Below are 17,520 nucleotides of genomic sequence, written 5' to 3'. Positions count from 1 at the left end.
TGTGAGGGGACGGCTCACTGTGGTTCTGGTCTTCCTGGTTTTAGCAGCTGTGTGTGCAACCATCACATCTATCATTTCCTTCCGGAAGGGACCTTGTCCTGTGGCTCGGTGCCGCTCGCTCTTCCATCCTGAGGTCCGTGCGCCTGGAAGTGTCTGTTCTCTCTCACTGCCGTCTCCGCGCTGGGCCTTGGGTCGTGGGCCGTTAGTGGCTGCCAGGCGTGGCGGTGGCCCGAGGGCTGCTGGGCAGGTGTCCTCCAGGACACAGGCGTGCAGGTGACTTCGGTGCATGCGGTCGGCTTGTAGCTCTCGTGACGGTTGAATGTGGTGTGGTGAGTGCGTGAGGGAAGGTGTGCTTCAGGAGCGGAGAGTGGCCTGCAGGCCTGCTGCGTGAGGAGGGAGTGAGGAGGGCAGGGTCCAGGAGCCTGATGCGGCTGGAACGCTTGACCTGGGTCGTGACTCCCGCCCCGGAGTTTGCCGGGCACCTGCTGGGGGAGGGCGTTCCAGGCGCACAGGCAGCGGGGCGGAACCCTCTTCCTCCCGGGACTCGCAGGCTTGGGGGGCCTTGGGGGGGCACATCTGTGTTGTGCTGCCCTGAGGGTGGTGGCCCCCCGGTGACAGGTGGGGAGTGGGCTGGACCTCTAGTCCAGACATCTGTATTTTTACATATGAAAAGTAGTGAATGAAGTCTTCCTTCCTGGGATCTTTGGATGTTTAAGGATAAAATAGATATAATCCGTGACCTGTCACATTAGACACTGCACAAATATTGGCTTCGATGTTTATGGCATGTTTCAGTCACCACCTGAGTGGGGTCTGTGTGGGCCGTGTGTTCGGGATGTACTCCTCAGTTACCAGCCACTGAGCTGCGGGATCGTGAGTGGTGCAGCGAAGTGATGGGGTAAAGGTGGGTCTGGGTGCCAGGAGGAGCCAGGCGTGTGGGCGAGGGGCGCCTCACAGTTGGGAGGGGACTGTCTGCTTCAGGGAGTGAGTCACGGGGGCACGCTCCCGACCACTGTCCAGGACGCCAGCCACTGGCCGCACGCGACCGTGTCAACGCGGATTCATGAAAAGTTAACAAAGCTGAAAATTCAGTCCCTCGGCCACACTGTTCACATTGCAAGTGCTCAGCGGCCACATTGGGCCAGTGGCTGGCGTCCTGGGCAGCACAGGAAGAGACTGTTTCCGTTATCACAGAAAATTCTGTTGGACGGAGCTGTTGGAGACCGTTGAGCACTATTGTGGCAAATATTCTGACGTTTGGCTAAGAATTTTAATTTCTTCCCAGGAGATTCTGATGGGGTCTTGTAGTGGAAGCTTTTTTCTCTGCATGTTCTGTATGTGGAGGTGCCAATGCCCTTGGGTCGCAGACTGTCCCGTAGAACAGCTTCTGGAAACGGTGGGGAAGAGCCCAGTGCGAGTCCCCACCACCCACATTCTCTGATCTTCCCACATTTCATCGTGAACCTGTTTAGTCAGAGGAAAGGTGGACGCGTTGTAGGCGGGTGCCAACCCGTCTAGAATCTGCAGTGGTTAGCATTTGCCTGTTTGTTTCACCACACATCTGTCCTAGGAAGGCTTTTTGTTCATGGTTTATTCACTGCAAAGCTAGTTTGTGGACTCCTAAGGGACCCAGAAAATGGGAATCCCCAGACCCATTGCAACATTTTCAGTTCCCCTGGGAAATAACTCTCCAGGACCCTCGGCTGGCTCCCAGGCCCCCTGCCTGTGTCTCCCCACCCCGTCTGGGCCCCCCGCCCCACTCTGACGGAGCCTCCTCACGATACCGTCTCTCGCTGCTTGCCTCTCCAAGCTGCCTCTGTGTGCAGGGCCAGGCAGAAATCCTGGGTCCCGTGTCAGTCACGGTGCCCATGCCCATGTGTGCCTGGTGGGATAAAGGATGAGCTAGAATTTCCCAACCCTGGGCTGTTGCACCACCTTCACCCTCCCAGTAGCTTCTTAAGGGGCAAGTGTGAGTAACCGCATGCTCTGGATCTCCTCAGGTGGAGCTGGAGGTCACGTTGCCTGGAGAAGGGAAGGACCGCATCTTCAAGGTGTCCATCAAGTGGGTGTCCTGCGTGAGCTTACAGGCGTTACACGATGCACTTTCGGGGCGGCTGCCCAGCGTCCCCTTCGAGACGATCCAGGCCCTGGATGTGGTCATGAGGCATTTGCCATCCATGAGGTGAGGTCCAAGGAAGCGGGAGCATCTGCTTCTGACCCTGAGCATTACCTGGAGAATATGAAATCTCTGTGCAAGGATGAATGAGGTGTTGGAGTCGGGGTGGTGATGGCCATGGATTTCTATGATGGAAATTATAGTAATACTAACATGAAACATTTTTAATATAAAAATAAATCACCAGGGGCCCCTGGCTGGCTCAGTGAGTAGAGCACGTGACTCTCGATCTCAGGGTTGTGAGTTCGAGCCCCGTGTTGGGCAGAGATTACTTTAAAAAAAAGGAAATCACTGGAATTCTCAACCTGGAACAAAAAGATGGTCTGCCCGTCTTTGTGCACAGTGGGCATGATTTTTCACTTGCCTGATACTGTGAGCATGTTCTGTGTCTGTGGCCTTCACGGGTAGGACTTGTAATAGTAGAGTGATACTCCCAGTATCCTACTTGATGGAGCACCCACAGCATGAAGGACGCTGAGACCGCAGGCGACACGATGCTTCGGACCGTTGGTTTATTCCACAAATCGCCGCCCTTGAACTTCCTGGGACAGAGGGTGCATGGACACTTGAACGGCTCATGCTCTGCCAGGTGCAGGGCTGCACTGTTTCCCTGTGTCTCAGCCTCGTACGAGCCAGGCCGCTTTGCCACACGCAGACCTCGGGGTCTGATCTGGGACCACCTGCTCTTCCCATGTGTGCAGCACCTGCCGGGGCCTCGGGAACCGTTTGAATGAACCAGTGACAGGAGAAATGAGCCTCCTTGCTGACCTCTCCTTGTACTGACAAAGCTCTAAGATTTGAGGAGGGAGTGGGGCTCCCTTTGTCCCTTTGTAGGGGTGAGAGAAGGTGCTCTGGAGTGCCTCGTTGGATTTTAAGGGGACCCTGATGTTCTCAGTCTCCAGACTTGGCGGGGGGCAACCAGATACCGGGCAGGTGTCCCTCCTAGCAGGGATCCTCCCCCCGGCCCCCGGGGTATAATCTGCTACTGCTTGGAACTTCTGTTGGCAGGAAGGCAGGTGGGTGCAAAAAAAAAAAAAATCTAGAAAGGCAGTTGCCAAAACGTTGAATACATTTTTCAAATGAGTGGCGGAAATTACTGTGATTTTTGTTTTCTGAGTTTTGAATTAATTACCATGTTACTTTTACAATCAGGAGGAAAGTCTCCTTTCATTTTGGAAAAATAATAGAAAAAGTGGCGGGATTAACATGGGTCAGGGGGAGAGGGAGAGGACCATCCCCACCATCCGGTTGATAGTGCAGCCTGTAGGTGGATAATACAACCCCTAAAAGAAGCATCTTCCCTTTGGATCCTTGGTGAGGACGCGTCCTGGGGGACCAGGCACGTTGGTGCAGCTGCTCGGTGTGCGCCTCACGCAGGCGGCTTCCTGCCCTCCGCGCACTGTGGGCAGCCGGGCCCTGGACGGCGTGCGGGTCTTCCCACACATCCACCTTACCATCCCGAGCCTGGGAGGCCGAGCTCCCCGCCACCCCCCCCCCCCATATATTGAGAGCCTCCCCTGCAGAGGAGCTGCGTGGAGCGGGGAATGGATGCTGGGTTCTACGTCCCAACATGGTCCCGGGCAAAGCAGCCAGGCTCCCCCCAGCCCGGGGCTGCTTCAGTCCAGCCGCCTTGGCCTGATTGCGGCGGCCACTTGGCAGACGCTCCTTCCACCCGTCCCTGCACACGCAGCACTGCGCTGTCCTAGAAAGATGTGAAGCGCTGCGCACAGCTAAGCCCTGGAGGATGAGCATTAAAGTACTGGGTGGGGGGTGGGGAGGGTCAGAAACACGGATGAAGCCAGGGACACCCTGTGCGCCCTGGGCCCTGCACAGCCAGAGCCCGCGTCGGGGATCCAGAAGCACGGTGGGTGGGAGGCCAGCTGCTCCCCTGCGCCCTGCGTGCCGAGGCCCCGCGTCCCCGAGGCTGTGCCTTAAACAGTGCTCCTCAGCATCAGCCACGGACGCCTGCAAAGTGCAGTTCGCTAAAAACGGCGGAACCGTTGGCACGTGTGAGTGTTTGCCTGCTGGCTTGTCACGATGAGCAGCAAACTTGGCGTCAGCCTGTTCTTTCTGATCAGACAGGGGGTCTCTTGTTTCAGGTACACCCCTGTGGGCCGCTCCTTCTTTACAGCGTCCGAGGGCTGCTCCAACCCCCTTGGCGGGGGCCGGGAAGTGTGGTTTGGCTTCCATCAGTCCGTCCGACCTTCCCTTTGGAAAATGATGTTAAATATCGATGGTAAGCGAAGCCCCAGTCTTTGTCATCGGGGGGGGGGTTGGAGCGTCACCGAGGGGCCGAGACCTGGGGGAGCCAGCGCCTCTGTGGCCTCCGCCCAAGCCTCATGGGCTGCCACACCTGGCCTTCCTCACCTGCTTGTGAGACGTGACCCTCAGAACCACCCGCAGGGCCTGCTCCCGAGACTGAGGTTCGGGGCGCTGAGACGGGCCTGCGTCCCTGACTCGTTCCCAGATGCTGCTGCCTCTGTCCACCAGGCAGGGCCAGTGTTTCTGGGGGGTGTGAACTGACCTCCCACCGCTAGGCCCGCCCACCATCTCGCCTTTTCCTTATGCAGCCTGGTTGGTAGGAGTGCGGGATAGCTGGCTGGGGGCCTGCCTGGTCTGTTGCCTTCCGGCTGCTCTCCTCCGGGTTTAGGGTGCCCTGCCCTCTCGGGAGACTCAGGGTTGGATCACGCAAGGAACAGTACGCTTCAGAGAGATCTGCACCAGGAGACAGTCAGAAAATCTGCAGTCATGGCTGTTGTGATCTGGTGGGGTTTCATTTTAAACCTAATTTTATTCTCAGACGGTGACTTTATCTTTGGGCCCTGAGCAGAGGGAGTATGGGGCAGCCCCCTCTGGCTCTGTCCCACCCTAAGGCCCAGAGGTGGACCCCGGGGATGGGGGAACAGAGCCAGGTGGCCGGCCTGCAAGGGGCACCGTTGGGCACATCTCACATCAGCTTTTACTTTTCTCTTTTTCCACCTACAGTCTCAGCAACTGCATTTTATAAGGCACAGCCAGTAATTGAGTTTGTTTGTGAAGTTTTGGATTTTAAAAGTATTGAAGAACAACAGAAACCTCTGACAGATTCCCAAAGGGTAAAGTTTACCAAAGAAATCAAAGGTGGGTTGCTGCCTTGCGTGTGAGGCCCTGACTTTCCCCCTCGCTGCACTTCCTGAGCTCCTAAGGGGATGAAGGCGGCGAGAGTGATTAGGCATCCCGAGAATTAGCACAGATTTGAACTAAGCCCATTTCACAGCGCGGGAACAGTGATGTTCTCAGTAAACAGCTTTCCACGGGGTCAGCGACCAGTGCGTGCAAGTCACTGGGCTCTCGGAGCAAAGAGCAGCGTGTGGCTGTTACCAGCACCTCATGCTGTTCTGGAATGGGGAGCACGCTTTCATGCCTTGTCCTGGGCACCTACCCACCAAGCCTGCTTTCCACTCAGGGAAACACGGCCCGAGTGCAGTGGCCCGGCTCGGGCCCTTTGGCCCAGCCGCGGAGGGTCGGCCAGCACCTGTCGCCCACGCCCCTCCGCACCTGTCCCCCTCCGGGCTTTCTAAAGGCCGTCAGAAGTGCCGGCTGCTAAAAATAGTCCTGGAGGAAGCACAAAGTCTCGCTGAGCCAGCATCGTCTCTTTTATCTTTAAGAACTGTGTCCAGCCTCTGGCCTTGGCATTTCTGGGGCAGAAGGCATCCCCGTGGGTGAGCCGGGCCCCGCGCACAGGTCCCCGCACTCAGGGCAAGTGCGGCCCTGCAGCTGCTGCGGAACACCCTCCCCTGGGGTCTGTGGGCTCCGGGGACAGCCGGTGCCCGGGAAGCGGGGCCCACGCTCTGGGCCGGGCCGGGGCTTGACTGTGAGGCCGGGCTGCTGTGTGTTGCCAGGTCTAAAGGTGGAGATAACGCACTGTGGGCAGATGAAGAGGAAATACCGTGTGTGCAATGTGACTCGGCGGCCCGCCAGCCACCAGACGTAAATGGCCTCACCCTCCCCCCGCCCCGGACCCCCCTCCGCGGTCCCTCCGATGGCCCACCTCCAGAGCAGTGGCCCTCCTGGGAAGGATCATTTCATTCTAGTTCAGAATTCCGGAACCATGCCCTTGCCTCAGTAGAACCAAACTGCATCCAATGAGATAAAATCATGAAATTGCACCGTACGGGGTGGGAAGGGGTTGGTGGCTCCTTGTTGATTTTCCCTCTTGAATTTTACAGGCGAGAGAGGGTCATTTTTGTTTGTTTTCCCGTCCTCAGTGCTGAGCCGGTGCTGGGAGCTAGCGGGGATCAGTAGGCGCCCCCCCACCGCCGAGGCGTGGCTACTTCCTTACCTACACTGTAGATCTCTGGGATCTGTGATTGTTGCATGTTACATGCATGTCAGTGTTTTTTATTTCCCAACTCCAGAGATAATACGGAAGTTTAGGAACTACCTGTCCGAAGGGCATGATTGGTTTTGACCCCTGGAAGGTGCTTTGGACATTTGCCCCCACCCCAACCCCCACCCACCTTCTCCAGCCCTCAGCAAGCAGACCGGGGGAGCGGGCTCATGTGGGGCCTGCTGCCTGAGCCCCTTCTTGGCTTCCCTAGATTCCCGCTCCAGCAGGAGAGCGGGCAGACGGTGGAGTGCACGGTGGCCCAGTACTTCAAGGACAGGCACAAGCTGGTTCTGCGCTACCCCCACCTCCCGTGTTTACAAGTCGGACAGGAGCAGAAACACACCTACCTTCCCCTCGAGGCAAGTTCCGTCTCCTGTCCGCGCTGCTCTGGGGCTGGTGGGAGAACTGTGGGCCTCAGGCCAGTGATGCCCCTCGTGCCTGCCTCCCCAAGAATGAAACGGTGTGGTGACTCCCGTGGGATTCGTGGGCCCATTCAGGACGTGCCTGTTGTGCCCAGCAGGCCCTTTGAACAGGGTGGAAGATGCTCAGAAAAGCTACTATTTCTTCACTTACTGTTGGAAGAACCCTGGCCCAGGGAAAGATTAAATGCTGAAGCTGAGGCCCAAGTTTTAACTCTTTTCTGTTAGTGCCTTAAATTCTCTGTACTTGTCCAGCTACCCAAATATCCAGATGGTTTTCCTGGGCCCTGGTCCAGAAGGCCGGCCTCCTCCCCATCAGCACGCAGCTTCATGCTCCTACGTTGTGAGGTTCCCAGCGCGCACCGGTGCCAGGCCAGGCTCACCCAGGAGGGTCTCTGGTGCCAACCGCGGGCCCTGAGCAGCCCCAATCCTGGAGGGTCGCAGGGACGGCCACCATGGTGTGTGCGGGGCACCTCGCCACGTGTGGCTAAGAGACCGATGTGTCACAGGCTGAGCCAGGGCACCACGCTCAGCCCGACCCCCGCCTGTTCTCCAGCACCGGGGCCAACGCCCTGTCTCTTCTTTGTAGGTCTGTAACATAGTGGCAGGACAGAGATGTATCAAAAAACTGACGGACAATCAGACCTCAACCATGATCAGAGCGACCGCCAGGTCAGCGCCGGATCGGCAAGAAGAGATTAGCAAGCTGGTGAGCGTCACGTTCCCAGGGCCAGCCCGGGGGTGGGGACACCATGGGGACTGTGGTACGTGGCGCCGGGCAAGGGAGCCCCTGGTGCTTGGGACAGACACGGCTTATTTCTTTTTTCCTTTTCAAGATGCGAAGTGCAAGTTTTAATACAGATCCGTATGTTCGTGAATTTGGAATCATGGTCAAGGACGAGATGACAGACGTGACCGGGCGGGTCCTCCAGCCGCCCTCTATCCTCTACGGGGGCAGGGTACGTGGGGGCGGGGCTCGGGGGACACGCCGTGTGTCTGGCAGGTGATGGTGGAGCAGGAACTTTTGACCCCCTCGGGTCAGAACCGTGCCAGAGGTGTAGACCGTGGCCAAGGTAAGGAATTCTTGCCACTCTAGTCCAAGCCAGTGCACCTTACAGGGCCTCAGTAAGGACTGAGTTGCTGGGCCCTTTCTGAGGATTTTCAGAATAACTTTTGTTTTTTCAAAAGGTGATTTTTATTACCCCCTTGAAATCTGGAAAGCGTTGTTCTTTGGGCACTTTGCCACTGGTGAATTATTTTCCAGAAACTTAGACTTCTTTTCTGTTTTCCTAACTTCGGTGTTGGAGGTATTTGGTGACAAACAGAGCTGTTAGTCACTCAGGTTTTGTTTGTTTTTGCTGGTGTAATGCCTGGCTTCATCAGCACATCATAAAGCGATCCTGTCCATTGAGCCCTGCAGAGCTCACAGGAAGGGTCTTCATGCACTTCCTCAGGGCCGGGCCCCCAGACGCGGAGCACGGCTTTACCGGGTGGGTGGCGGGGCCCCGGGGGCCTCAGCCTCACTCATCGCGGGCTGCTCACCCACAAGCTCTGATGGAAGATTGGAGTGACTCTGCCTTTTACCCTCGTCCTCAGGACCCATAGCAAGGCCTGGTTTTGTTTGTAGGGTTTTCCCCTTTCTTAGCGTAAAACGTTAAGTTCTGCTTTTTATAATGTTCCAAAGTTCAAAAGGCACAAAGAACTACAGGAGGGGGGCACCTGGCCGGCTCAGGGGGAAGAGCCTGCAAGTCTTGATCCCAGGGTCGTGGGTTTGAGCCCCACGTTGAGCCTGGAGCCTACTTACAAAGCACAACACAGCAAAACAAAGCATTATAGGAAGAAGACTCTTTCCCCAGGTCTCACTTGCTCTCCCAGGAAGTGATTGGTGTTTTATCTTGTAAAGCTGCCCAGGGATTATTCACATGAGTTTTCATCCCTTTTGGTGCAATTAGTAACATTAAATACGCCTCTTTTTACTTGAAACTTTCTCTTAGAGCCCATAGAGGTCTTGGAGATGGTTCCATATGTATGTGACGTGTGGCTTGTTCTTTTGGGCTTTCACTGCACGGTATTGTGGGGGGGGGGGCCCATCCTGGTGCCCGCCCTCTGAAGGAGACTTCTGAGCAAGGCTTCCGGGCTCTGAGCTCACTTGTGCACTTGCTGTGTCCAGACGCGCTGCAAACATAGCACCCTTTTGAGCCCTTCTTAAAACCCTAGGAGGAAGAGTGTGTGATTCCCTTTCACAAGTAAGTGGAGAGATGGCTAGAAACAGAGATTTACGTGGCCCTTGGGTGATCACATCGGGACCGCAGATCTGTCTGCTTATGTCTGTTTCGACTTTCTCACTCAAGAAATACAGGAGTAGTCTGGAAGACAAAATAGCTCTTGTAACCTCATCTTGCAAAAATATTAGAATTGTAGGGATGGGAAGTTTTTGATGCTTCTAAATGAACACATTTTTCCAGATCTCTGAAACATTTTAATGAGAACACACACTTTTCTTCACCTACCCTACTTGTTGTCCATTGTTGGAGCAAGACATTAAATGCCCCCCAGGGGACGTTTAGCGATGTCTGGAGGCTGGCATCTGGTGACAAGAACTGCTAACATCCGCAGTGCATAGGACAGTCTGAATGTCAGCGGTGCTGAGGCTGAGAATCGCACGTGTCCTAAGAGCCCATGTCTGATGAAACCGTGTGTGTGCGTGTGCATGTACGCGTGTGTGTGTGGGCGTGTGCACGTGCGTGCACTGGGTCTGGAATACCAGACTGGTGGGGGGCTGTCTCTTATAGAAGCCTGTCTCTAGTAGCAGCGGGGAAATAGTTATAAAAATATCGGAAAGAAAAGAGTTCATTTCTAAAATGTTTGTTTTTTACAATAGGCTTGTGTGACTTTTGTAATAAAAAATGTTTTCCACTAGAAACCCTTCCATAACCAAGTGACAGGAGCTCAGGTGCGGCCCGTCCTTTGGCGGTGCCCACCGGCCTGGACAGCCATGCCCCCCGCCGCCAGCCCTCCCCGGAAGGGAGTCCAGGGGTTCCTCTGGTGGTGCTGAGGCCTGGTCCTTTCTGGCTGAGAGAGGACAAACCCCGGTGGATGTGTCCCCTGCTCTGTCTTTACCAGAGGGGGTAGCTTCGAGTTCCTTAAACCACGGCAGACAGTGGCGTGAGCAGTGCAGGGGTCCTCTCTGGCCCATCTGCTCCCCGGCCAGGACCGGGAGGAGGCACCTTGACTTCTCTCCTCCCCCCACCCCGCTCCCCGGCTGTCGGCCTGATAAGAGAGGAGGTAGAATAAGTGAGAGCATGTTCTGAACCAACCAGGAAGCTTCCTGTAGCATTCCTCCGGGCTGCCCCTGAGGTTGGGTGGAATTCTGGGCCTCTCTGCTCTCCCTGGCCTGTATCCACCCCTCCCTTCATCGGTCCATCCATCTTCCATCTGTCTGCTCATCCACCCCTCCATCTATCCTTCCATTACTCCGTCTGCCCCTCCCTCCATCCATCCTTCCTCCTCTGTCCCCCCATCCGCCCCTCCCTCCATCCATCCTTCCTCTTCTGACCCCATCTGTTCCTCTCTCCATCCATCCATCCTTCCTCTTCTGTCCCCTCATCCAACCCCCTCCATCCATCCTTCCTTCCTCTGTCCCCCCATCCGCCCTTCTCTCCATCCATCCTTCCTTCTTCCTCTGTCCCCTCATCCGCCCCTCCCTCCATCCTTCCTTCCTTCCTTCCTCCTCTGTTCCTCCATCCATCCTTCCATGCCCCGTCTCCCATCCAGCTCTTCATCTGTCCATCCATCCCTTCTCCAGACGTCTCTGGCCCACTTGCACGGCTGGGCAAGTCAGGGACGGCAGACTACACAAAGGCCCAGTTCTCAGCCTCAGGAGCACCACCTGATCAGGGGACCAGCAGCAGTAGGAAAGTAACACGATCCAGGGTCAGAGGGCTGTGTTTCCCATTTTTCCTCACTCTAAACGCCTTGCCATTTGCAGAATAAAGCGATCGCCACCCCTGTCCAGGGCGTGTGGGACATGAGGAACAAGCAGTTTCACACAGGCATTGAGATCAAGGTGTGGGCCATCGCGTGCTTCGCCCCCCAGCGCCAGTGCACGGAAGTCCACCTTAAGTAAGGCTGCTTGAGGGGCAGGTGCACCCGGCCTTGGGCGGGCCGGGCGGGCGGCGGGGGGCGGGGGGCTGGGCAGCCGGGGGGCACAGCGGGTGTTGATGGTGGGGTTGGTAGGCTTCCCCTGGCAGAGAGCACCTGCCCGGACTCGTGGGCCACCTCGAGGCTGCTCTTAACTTCTCGGACTCATTGGTGGAGGGCGTGTGGAGAAGTAACGCAGATTATATAAGAAATAAAACCGTAAATGAAGAAAAAGTTTGAAAATTAGATGCAAAAGAGAAGATTACATTCAGTTAAGTCAAGTTACTTTAAAAAAAGCCACTTCAGCTTCGTATTTCTCGATCGTCCTGGCCTGGTCCAGGCGCCGGACCCTTTGAAAGTAGCACCATAAACACGCAGCTTCGCCGCTCACGCTTTTGTGCCAAACAGACCTAACAGCGGAAAGAAAGCTTTAGCTTCCTGCCTGTCCCGGTGGAAGCAGGAGGGAACTTCCCCCCCAAGCCTGAGGAGTGTAGCTGCTTGACATTCTAGCCGAGGCCGGCTCCGAACGTTCCTGAGCGCGGACGTCAGCGGGCTGGTTCTGTCCAGGTCTTCGGTGGCTCCTTGTCCTGGGCGCCACTAGCAGATGGAGCTGGGAGCACAGAGCAGCTTAGGAGACCAGGTCGCTTGGGCATGGACCACGGGCGCCTCTCTCTCTCCGAGTTCTGGCCTTGCCTCCTTCGTTCATTTTGCCTGGAGCTGGACGGCCCCACGGTGAAGCCGCCTGTGGGTGTGAATGTGGGCGTGCACACACACACACACACACACACACTCACACACGTCTGTTTAGCTGCACTAAAGTATAGGAGGCTGAATGCTGGCTCCCTTGGATCGAGTATCCTTACCTTGCTGTAGAAGGCAATGTTATTTTTATTCCTAAGTTTAAAATAGAAGCTGTTGATCGGTCTGCGCCCCTCCCCCCACCGTGGCTCCTGGTAGCTGCTGCTGGTGTGACTCTCCCTGTGGTTGGTTCTGTTCGTCCCCACGGCTGTGTCGTCCAAGTCCGAGTTGTACACCCAAGAATAGAGGGGGCAAATCCAAGGGGACAGTCCGTTCACGGTTTTCCTCCCTTGGACGGTGTTTGGCTTTGAACGGAGTCCTGGGTTCTGTCCCAGAACCTGGACGCTGGTCAGGCCTGCCGAGTGGGCAGCACGGCTCGGTGCATTGCTCCAACAGGACAGCACTTGTCCCCGCACCCTGGGAGTGGCTTTGCGGGAACGGACGTGTGTGCTTAGCGCGTCACTTCTCTTTGAGTTAACACGTTGCCATGGTTCTGGCCAGGTCTTAAACTTAGATTTGGACATCAATAAAAGTGACTTGGGGTTGGGCTGTTAAGGCTGTGCCCTTTACTTGGGGCCTCTGGTTGGTGTGGATTCTTTGGCTCTCGCCGTGCGTTCGAGTCTGATGAGCCTTCTCCTTCAGATCCTTCACAGAGCAGCTCAGAAAGATCTCGAGGGACGCTGGAATGCCGATCCAGGGCCAGCCGTGCTTCTGTAAATATGCCCAGGGGGCGGATAGCGTGGAGCCCATGTTCAGGCATCTGAAGAATACGTACGCTGGCCTTCAGCTGGTGGTAGTCATCCTGCCTGGCAAGACCCCCGTGTATGGTAAGCCTTTGCTCTCGTGATCCCCGTGGGGGTTTGCTGCGGCCTGGGTCCTTGGTGTTTTTGCCACGCTGAGGAGTGCTTGGGCCTGGCCCATTGATCCCGCATCGGAAGCCACGCTTCTTCCCTCCAAGCTACATATCCAAAGAGCAAAGAAGACACCGTCAGTGTTTCTATCCGGAAGTCCCCGCTTTCCACAGGCTGTGTGGGGAACAGCTGACAGTTGCGTCACGGAAGATTCCAGAAACCGAGGGGTGTGGGCCTAGATAGCACTTTGATGTCAGGTGTGCGTGTGCTGTGGATGTCGAGGATGCCAGTGTTTTTCTTTTTAACGACGCAAGCTTTTGCTCGTAACCCCGCGCACCATGATAGAAGGCGGCGATCCTAGCCAGGAGTGCCAAGGCCCCCGTGGCAGCCTGGCTCTGCCCATACCGCCCTGCAGCCCTGCAAGTCCCCGAAAGGGTCTTCACTCCTGCCGGAGCAGAACGCAAGCCCTGGGGCCAGACTTTCCCCCGCCTGCCGGTCACCTGCTCTTTCACACGCGTGGCCGCCCACGGGGCTGCCGTGGTGGCGCTTCCACGCGGGCCTCTGCAGTTTCGGGGTGGGGGGCTGTCAGGGCGAGCGAAGGAAGAGGGGCCGGTGAGAGCTGCCAACGTGTGCATCTTTCGTGCTCCACAGCCGAGGTCAAGCGCGTGGGAGACACGGTGCTGGGGATGGCCACGCAGTGTGTGCAGATGAAGAACGTGCAGAGGACCACGCCACAGACCCTGTCCAACCTCTGCTTGAAGATCAACGTCAAACTGGGAGGCGTGAACAACATCCTGCTGCCCCAGGGGAGGTAAGCCGGCCCTTCCCCGCGTGCGCAGTGGCTAACCGCACGATTCCCAGTGGGGTCGGGGCAGTGCACGGGGGTGCCACGTGGGGTCCCGGCGCCAAGCCCCGTCCTGGATGCTGCCGACGCGGGAAGTGCTGCCCGGAGTCTGGGGAGCAAGGGGGGTCCTGGAGTGCTGTGGCCAGCTTCCCGGAGCGAGCTGGGGCCAGAGAGGGGCGCAGGGGTCCTGGAACGGGGACGCGGCAGCCGCGCTATGAAAGGAGTGAGCAGGTCAGCGCCGGAGCGCACCTGGAACGGCTAGGACACGAGCCTCGATGGAGGGACACACGTCACTGCCCGATGCCATCAGTGCTGGAACCGAGCCCTGGGAACTGAGAGGCTCCACGGCAGAGCGTGCTGTTGCGGACCCTGGGCCGGGGTCCGGGGCTGGCAGGGGAGCGGTGGGCAGGGCTGTGGGGTCCCCTGGTACTTCTTGGCCCGGCGTGGGGCCCTGGGTGCCCCGGGGGAGGTTAGCTTTTGTCTGCTGCAGCCAGGAGAGACAGATATTGTGTGGGGGGGGCGGTTCTTGCTGGAGCCTCTGGGCGTTTGGGTTCGCGTTTGAATGGCAGACATGGGGAAACGCGGATTGCTTGCCACACTCGCCCTGCAGGTGGAAGGGGCAGTTGTGAGGACAGGAGGCGGTCTGGCTGCTTCTGTGTGCTTGGGGGAGAGGCGGCCGTGTGTGCAGCACGCAACAGCCTGCCCCCAGGCTCCTCGCGTGGGCACGGCTGGGCCAGCGTCCGAACCCACTCCGGGCCTCGTTAAAGCAGAGGTTCTGACGAGCACATCTGGACTGGGACCCAAGTGTGCACATTGCTAGCGAGCTTACATGCGATGCCGCAGGCCAGGGGCCGCACCTCCCGAACTCCGGCTCCCGCCATTGAGTGGAGTTAGCGGGCGGTAGAGCCTGATACGCGTGAACCCGAAGACTGGTTCCTCATGGTAAGGTCCTGGGAGGAAATGAGGAGCTATCAGGAGCAGGTGGTGAGCTCGAAGTGCTGTTCACTGAGTCAGCAGGTTCTGTGTTTAGTGGGCGCCTACTGTGCACCAGGAGTTTGGGCCACAGCAGTGAGCACAGCACCCAGAGTCCCAGCCCTCTGGTGCGGGGACCCACACGCTTGGGGCTTGACAGGCGAGCAGCAGTGACATCATGGCAGGGACAGGAGTTCAGGAGGGTAAGGAGCTGGGGTTTCTATGGCGACCATCTCGTGGAGAAAGTGGCACTGAGCAGACGGCAGGGGCCAAGGTCGCAGGTGTGTGGGGATGCCTGGGAGAAGGGTGTTCCAGCCCCAGGGCACGGTTTGAGCAAGGGCCCTGGGTGGGAGCCTGCGGGGACGGCTGGGGATTGTTCTAGCAAAGGACGGAGGGCTGGAGGGGCCTGGGGCTCCCTCCGGGCAGGACACAGCCCCTGGAGGTTCCTGTTCTAGACGGCCGCTCCAGCTCCGGGTGGAACGGGACCAGGAGGCACCTGCGTTGTCTCGGGAGGGATGCTGGCGGTGGGGGTGGGGTGGGTGCCCAGAGATGGTGTTTGGAAGATGGGGCTGCAGGGCCTGCTCTAGAGGTGGGGCCTGCAGGGTCTGGCCGGAGGGGCGTCACGGGTGGGTGAGCGGAAACTGGGATCTGGTATCAGGGTTGTGTGTTTAGGAGTCCCCAGCAGAGAGGTGGTATTGAAAGCCACAAGTCTCCTGCGATTCCACATCCCCCAGGGCAGGGTGTAGAAAGGATGGATGCCAAGCCTGCTGCCCTGGAGAGTTCAGGGGTAAAAGGTCGTGGAGATGGGGAGCCAGCAGTGGAGCCCCAGAAGGGAGGGGAGGAGAGCCAGGCGGGTCCTGGACCCCAAGGGCACTGCGTCTTGTGTCACATGGTGTGGACAGGCCTAGTGAGGAGGTCTGAGTCTCTGCCATGCAGGGGTGGGGGACCTTGTGAAGGGAGTCTTGTTGCCATGGCAGCAGGAAGCCTGGTGGGAGGGGCCCAAGGCTGCTCAGGAGATGGTGAATGGGTTCACCTAATTAGGAGCTTAGTCACAGGGCGGAGCCAGGGACCTGAGGGAGCATGGGGGTGGGAAGCGTGTCAGGGAGAGGAGTCTGCAGGCAGGTGTGGTTTTCCTGGTTGAAGGTGTGAGTCACAACGGCGGGTGCAGATGCTCCAGGCGTAAGAGAGTCGGGAGGCGGGGTGCAGTGTCGAGTGGGCTGCGTGGTGCTGGGGAGAACACGGCCGGGGCTGGGCCCTGGAGGCTTACAGAGAAGGGCCACCGTCCACGCCAGGGCCCAGAGGCAGGGCCATCAGCATGGCCATGGGCAGCATCTTCCCCCATGCAGGGAGTGCCGGTGAGCCCTGCTTCCGTGTCCCGGGACCCCCAGGTGTAGTTGGAAGCACACTGGGGCTTGAAGGGGGAAGCTGGTCCACGTTTTGTGGACACTGATATGTGGCGTACACACTCGAAGCCCTTCCCCCTACCCCTGGGCTCCGGGTGGAGGGGCTCCGTCCAGCGGGAGGCCCCCTGGGATCATTCCCCAGTGAGTTCAGCTCCTGGCTGGGCTGGTAAGCTCACGGCACCACTCACCACTGAGCAGGAAGGGGCCCGAACGGCAGCAGCTCCTAGGGAGTGTGGCGGGCCAGGCCCTCTGAAAGCACTTGGCTTGCACTTGCACGTGCTCGTGTAACTGTGCGTATTGTCTCCATTTTCCAGAAGAGAAAAGTAAGCTGTAGAGAGGGTAAGCTCCAGAACGCAAAGCTAGCAAGTGACCCCATGCTCCCACCCTCCGTGCACACGTCCTCTTCAGGAAAGTTCTGGAACACAGCATTTAAGAGATGAGGAGAAGAAGCCCGTGTTGTGCTTCTCACCTGGGGGAGTGCCCAGGCACGTCGTGGGCAGAGAGCAAGGGTGCTGCTCAGCACCCTGCGGGGGCGCGGGGAGAGCCCAGCCGCAAGCTGCCGCTGTGCCGTGGGGGAGACGCTGGGGTGTGTGGCTGCAGGTCCGAGGCCGGAACCAAGTATGGGACTCCTACGTGCATTGAGTCTTGCATGTATAATCTCTGTCTTATAAACACATAACCTGTATACACAGAGAGTTTCAGTAGGTGTGATGACCGTGGAAACTTTCGGGCGTACACAAAGTAGGATCCTCCCTGGCCCAGCCTCAACACCGTCTGCACCTGACCAGTCTTGGTAGCCCCTGCTCCTCCTGCCCCTGATCCCTGCACCGGGTCATTTGGAAGCAGATCTCAGACCTGGTGTGGCTTTATCAGCCAGGCTCTCTGTAGGGACCATTCAAAGATACGAGGTTTCTTTACAAACACAACCACAGTGACTTTGCCACACAAGTGATGCTCTTCAGGGCCAGAGGCCTCAGATGGTCCGGCTTCCCTCTGCAGGCCGCCCGTGTTCCAGCAGCCCGTCATCTTTCTGGGGGCCGACGTCACTCACCCACCTGCTGGGGACGGGAAGAAGCCTTCCATCGCTGCCGTGAGTATCCGAGCCCACCGCTGGGCGCGGTGGGTGACGTCCTACCGTTCGTGGGACCCACGCCCTCGCCAGGCTGCCGGTGGGAGGGTGCGCGGTGCCATAGCAGCGTGGGGCCAGAGCGTCTTCCTAACAACCTTTGTGGTTTACGGAGCAGTTGGTGAAACAGAGTCTCCTGAAAAATAGGTATTTGGAGGGGACTCTGCACGTGGCTAAATGTATCTGAGAAGCGATGAGGTCGCGCTCCCCGGAGGCCCAGCCCAAGCGGACCAGCTCTGGCTGCAGGGGAGGCCGGCTGTGGGGTGGCTCCTGTCCTGGGGGGCCTGGGGGCTCTCTGCCCACTGGGGCAGATACTGCGCAGGATTCGTGTACCCACCTTCTTTATGCTGCACTCCTTCTAAACATTTCCTATCTTTTGTTATAAAACACTAAATATAAAGTAGTTACGTACACAAACCAGG

General features: G+C 57.8%; 1 protein-coding gene across 3 annotated transcripts in view; it reads left to right on the top strand.

The window, feature by feature from the left end:
• Nucleotides 1-17,520, top strand: part of AGO2 (argonaute RISC catalytic component 2) — a 105,367-nt gene that overhangs the window by 68,401 nt on the left and 19,446 nt on the right. For all 3 annotated transcript variants that reach the window (XM_081816626.1, XM_081816623.1, XM_081816625.1), the window contains 11 exons: nt 2,001-2,182; nt 4,276-4,412; nt 5,162-5,296; nt 6,058-6,145; nt 6,757-6,904; nt 7,554-7,673; nt 7,801-7,923; nt 10,953-11,086; nt 12,545-12,729; nt 13,405-13,564; nt 16,972-17,062. In XM_081816626.1, coding sequence (XP_081672752.1) covers nt 2,001-2,182; nt 4,276-4,412; nt 5,162-5,296; nt 6,058-6,145; nt 6,757-6,904; nt 7,554-7,673; nt 7,801-7,923; nt 10,953-11,086; nt 12,545-12,729; nt 13,405-13,564; nt 16,972-17,062 — 1,503 coding nt within the window. The remainder of the gene's footprint in view (nt 1-2,000; nt 2,183-4,275; nt 4,413-5,161; nt 5,297-6,057; nt 6,146-6,756; nt 6,905-7,553; nt 7,674-7,800; nt 7,924-10,952; nt 11,087-12,544; nt 12,730-13,404; nt 13,565-16,971; nt 17,063-17,520) is intronic.

This window comes from Leptonychotes weddellii, chromosome 4 (genome assembly GCF_054177405.1).
Source record: "Leptonychotes weddellii isolate Sample4059 chromosome 4, ASM5417740v2, whole genome shotgun sequence".
In the NCBI taxonomy this organism is placed as follows: domain Eukaryota; kingdom Metazoa; phylum Chordata; class Mammalia; order Carnivora; family Phocidae; genus Leptonychotes; species Leptonychotes weddellii.
The sequence above is the reverse complement of the archived record's forward strand: the minus strand, read 5'-3'. Positions and strand labels throughout refer to the sequence as shown.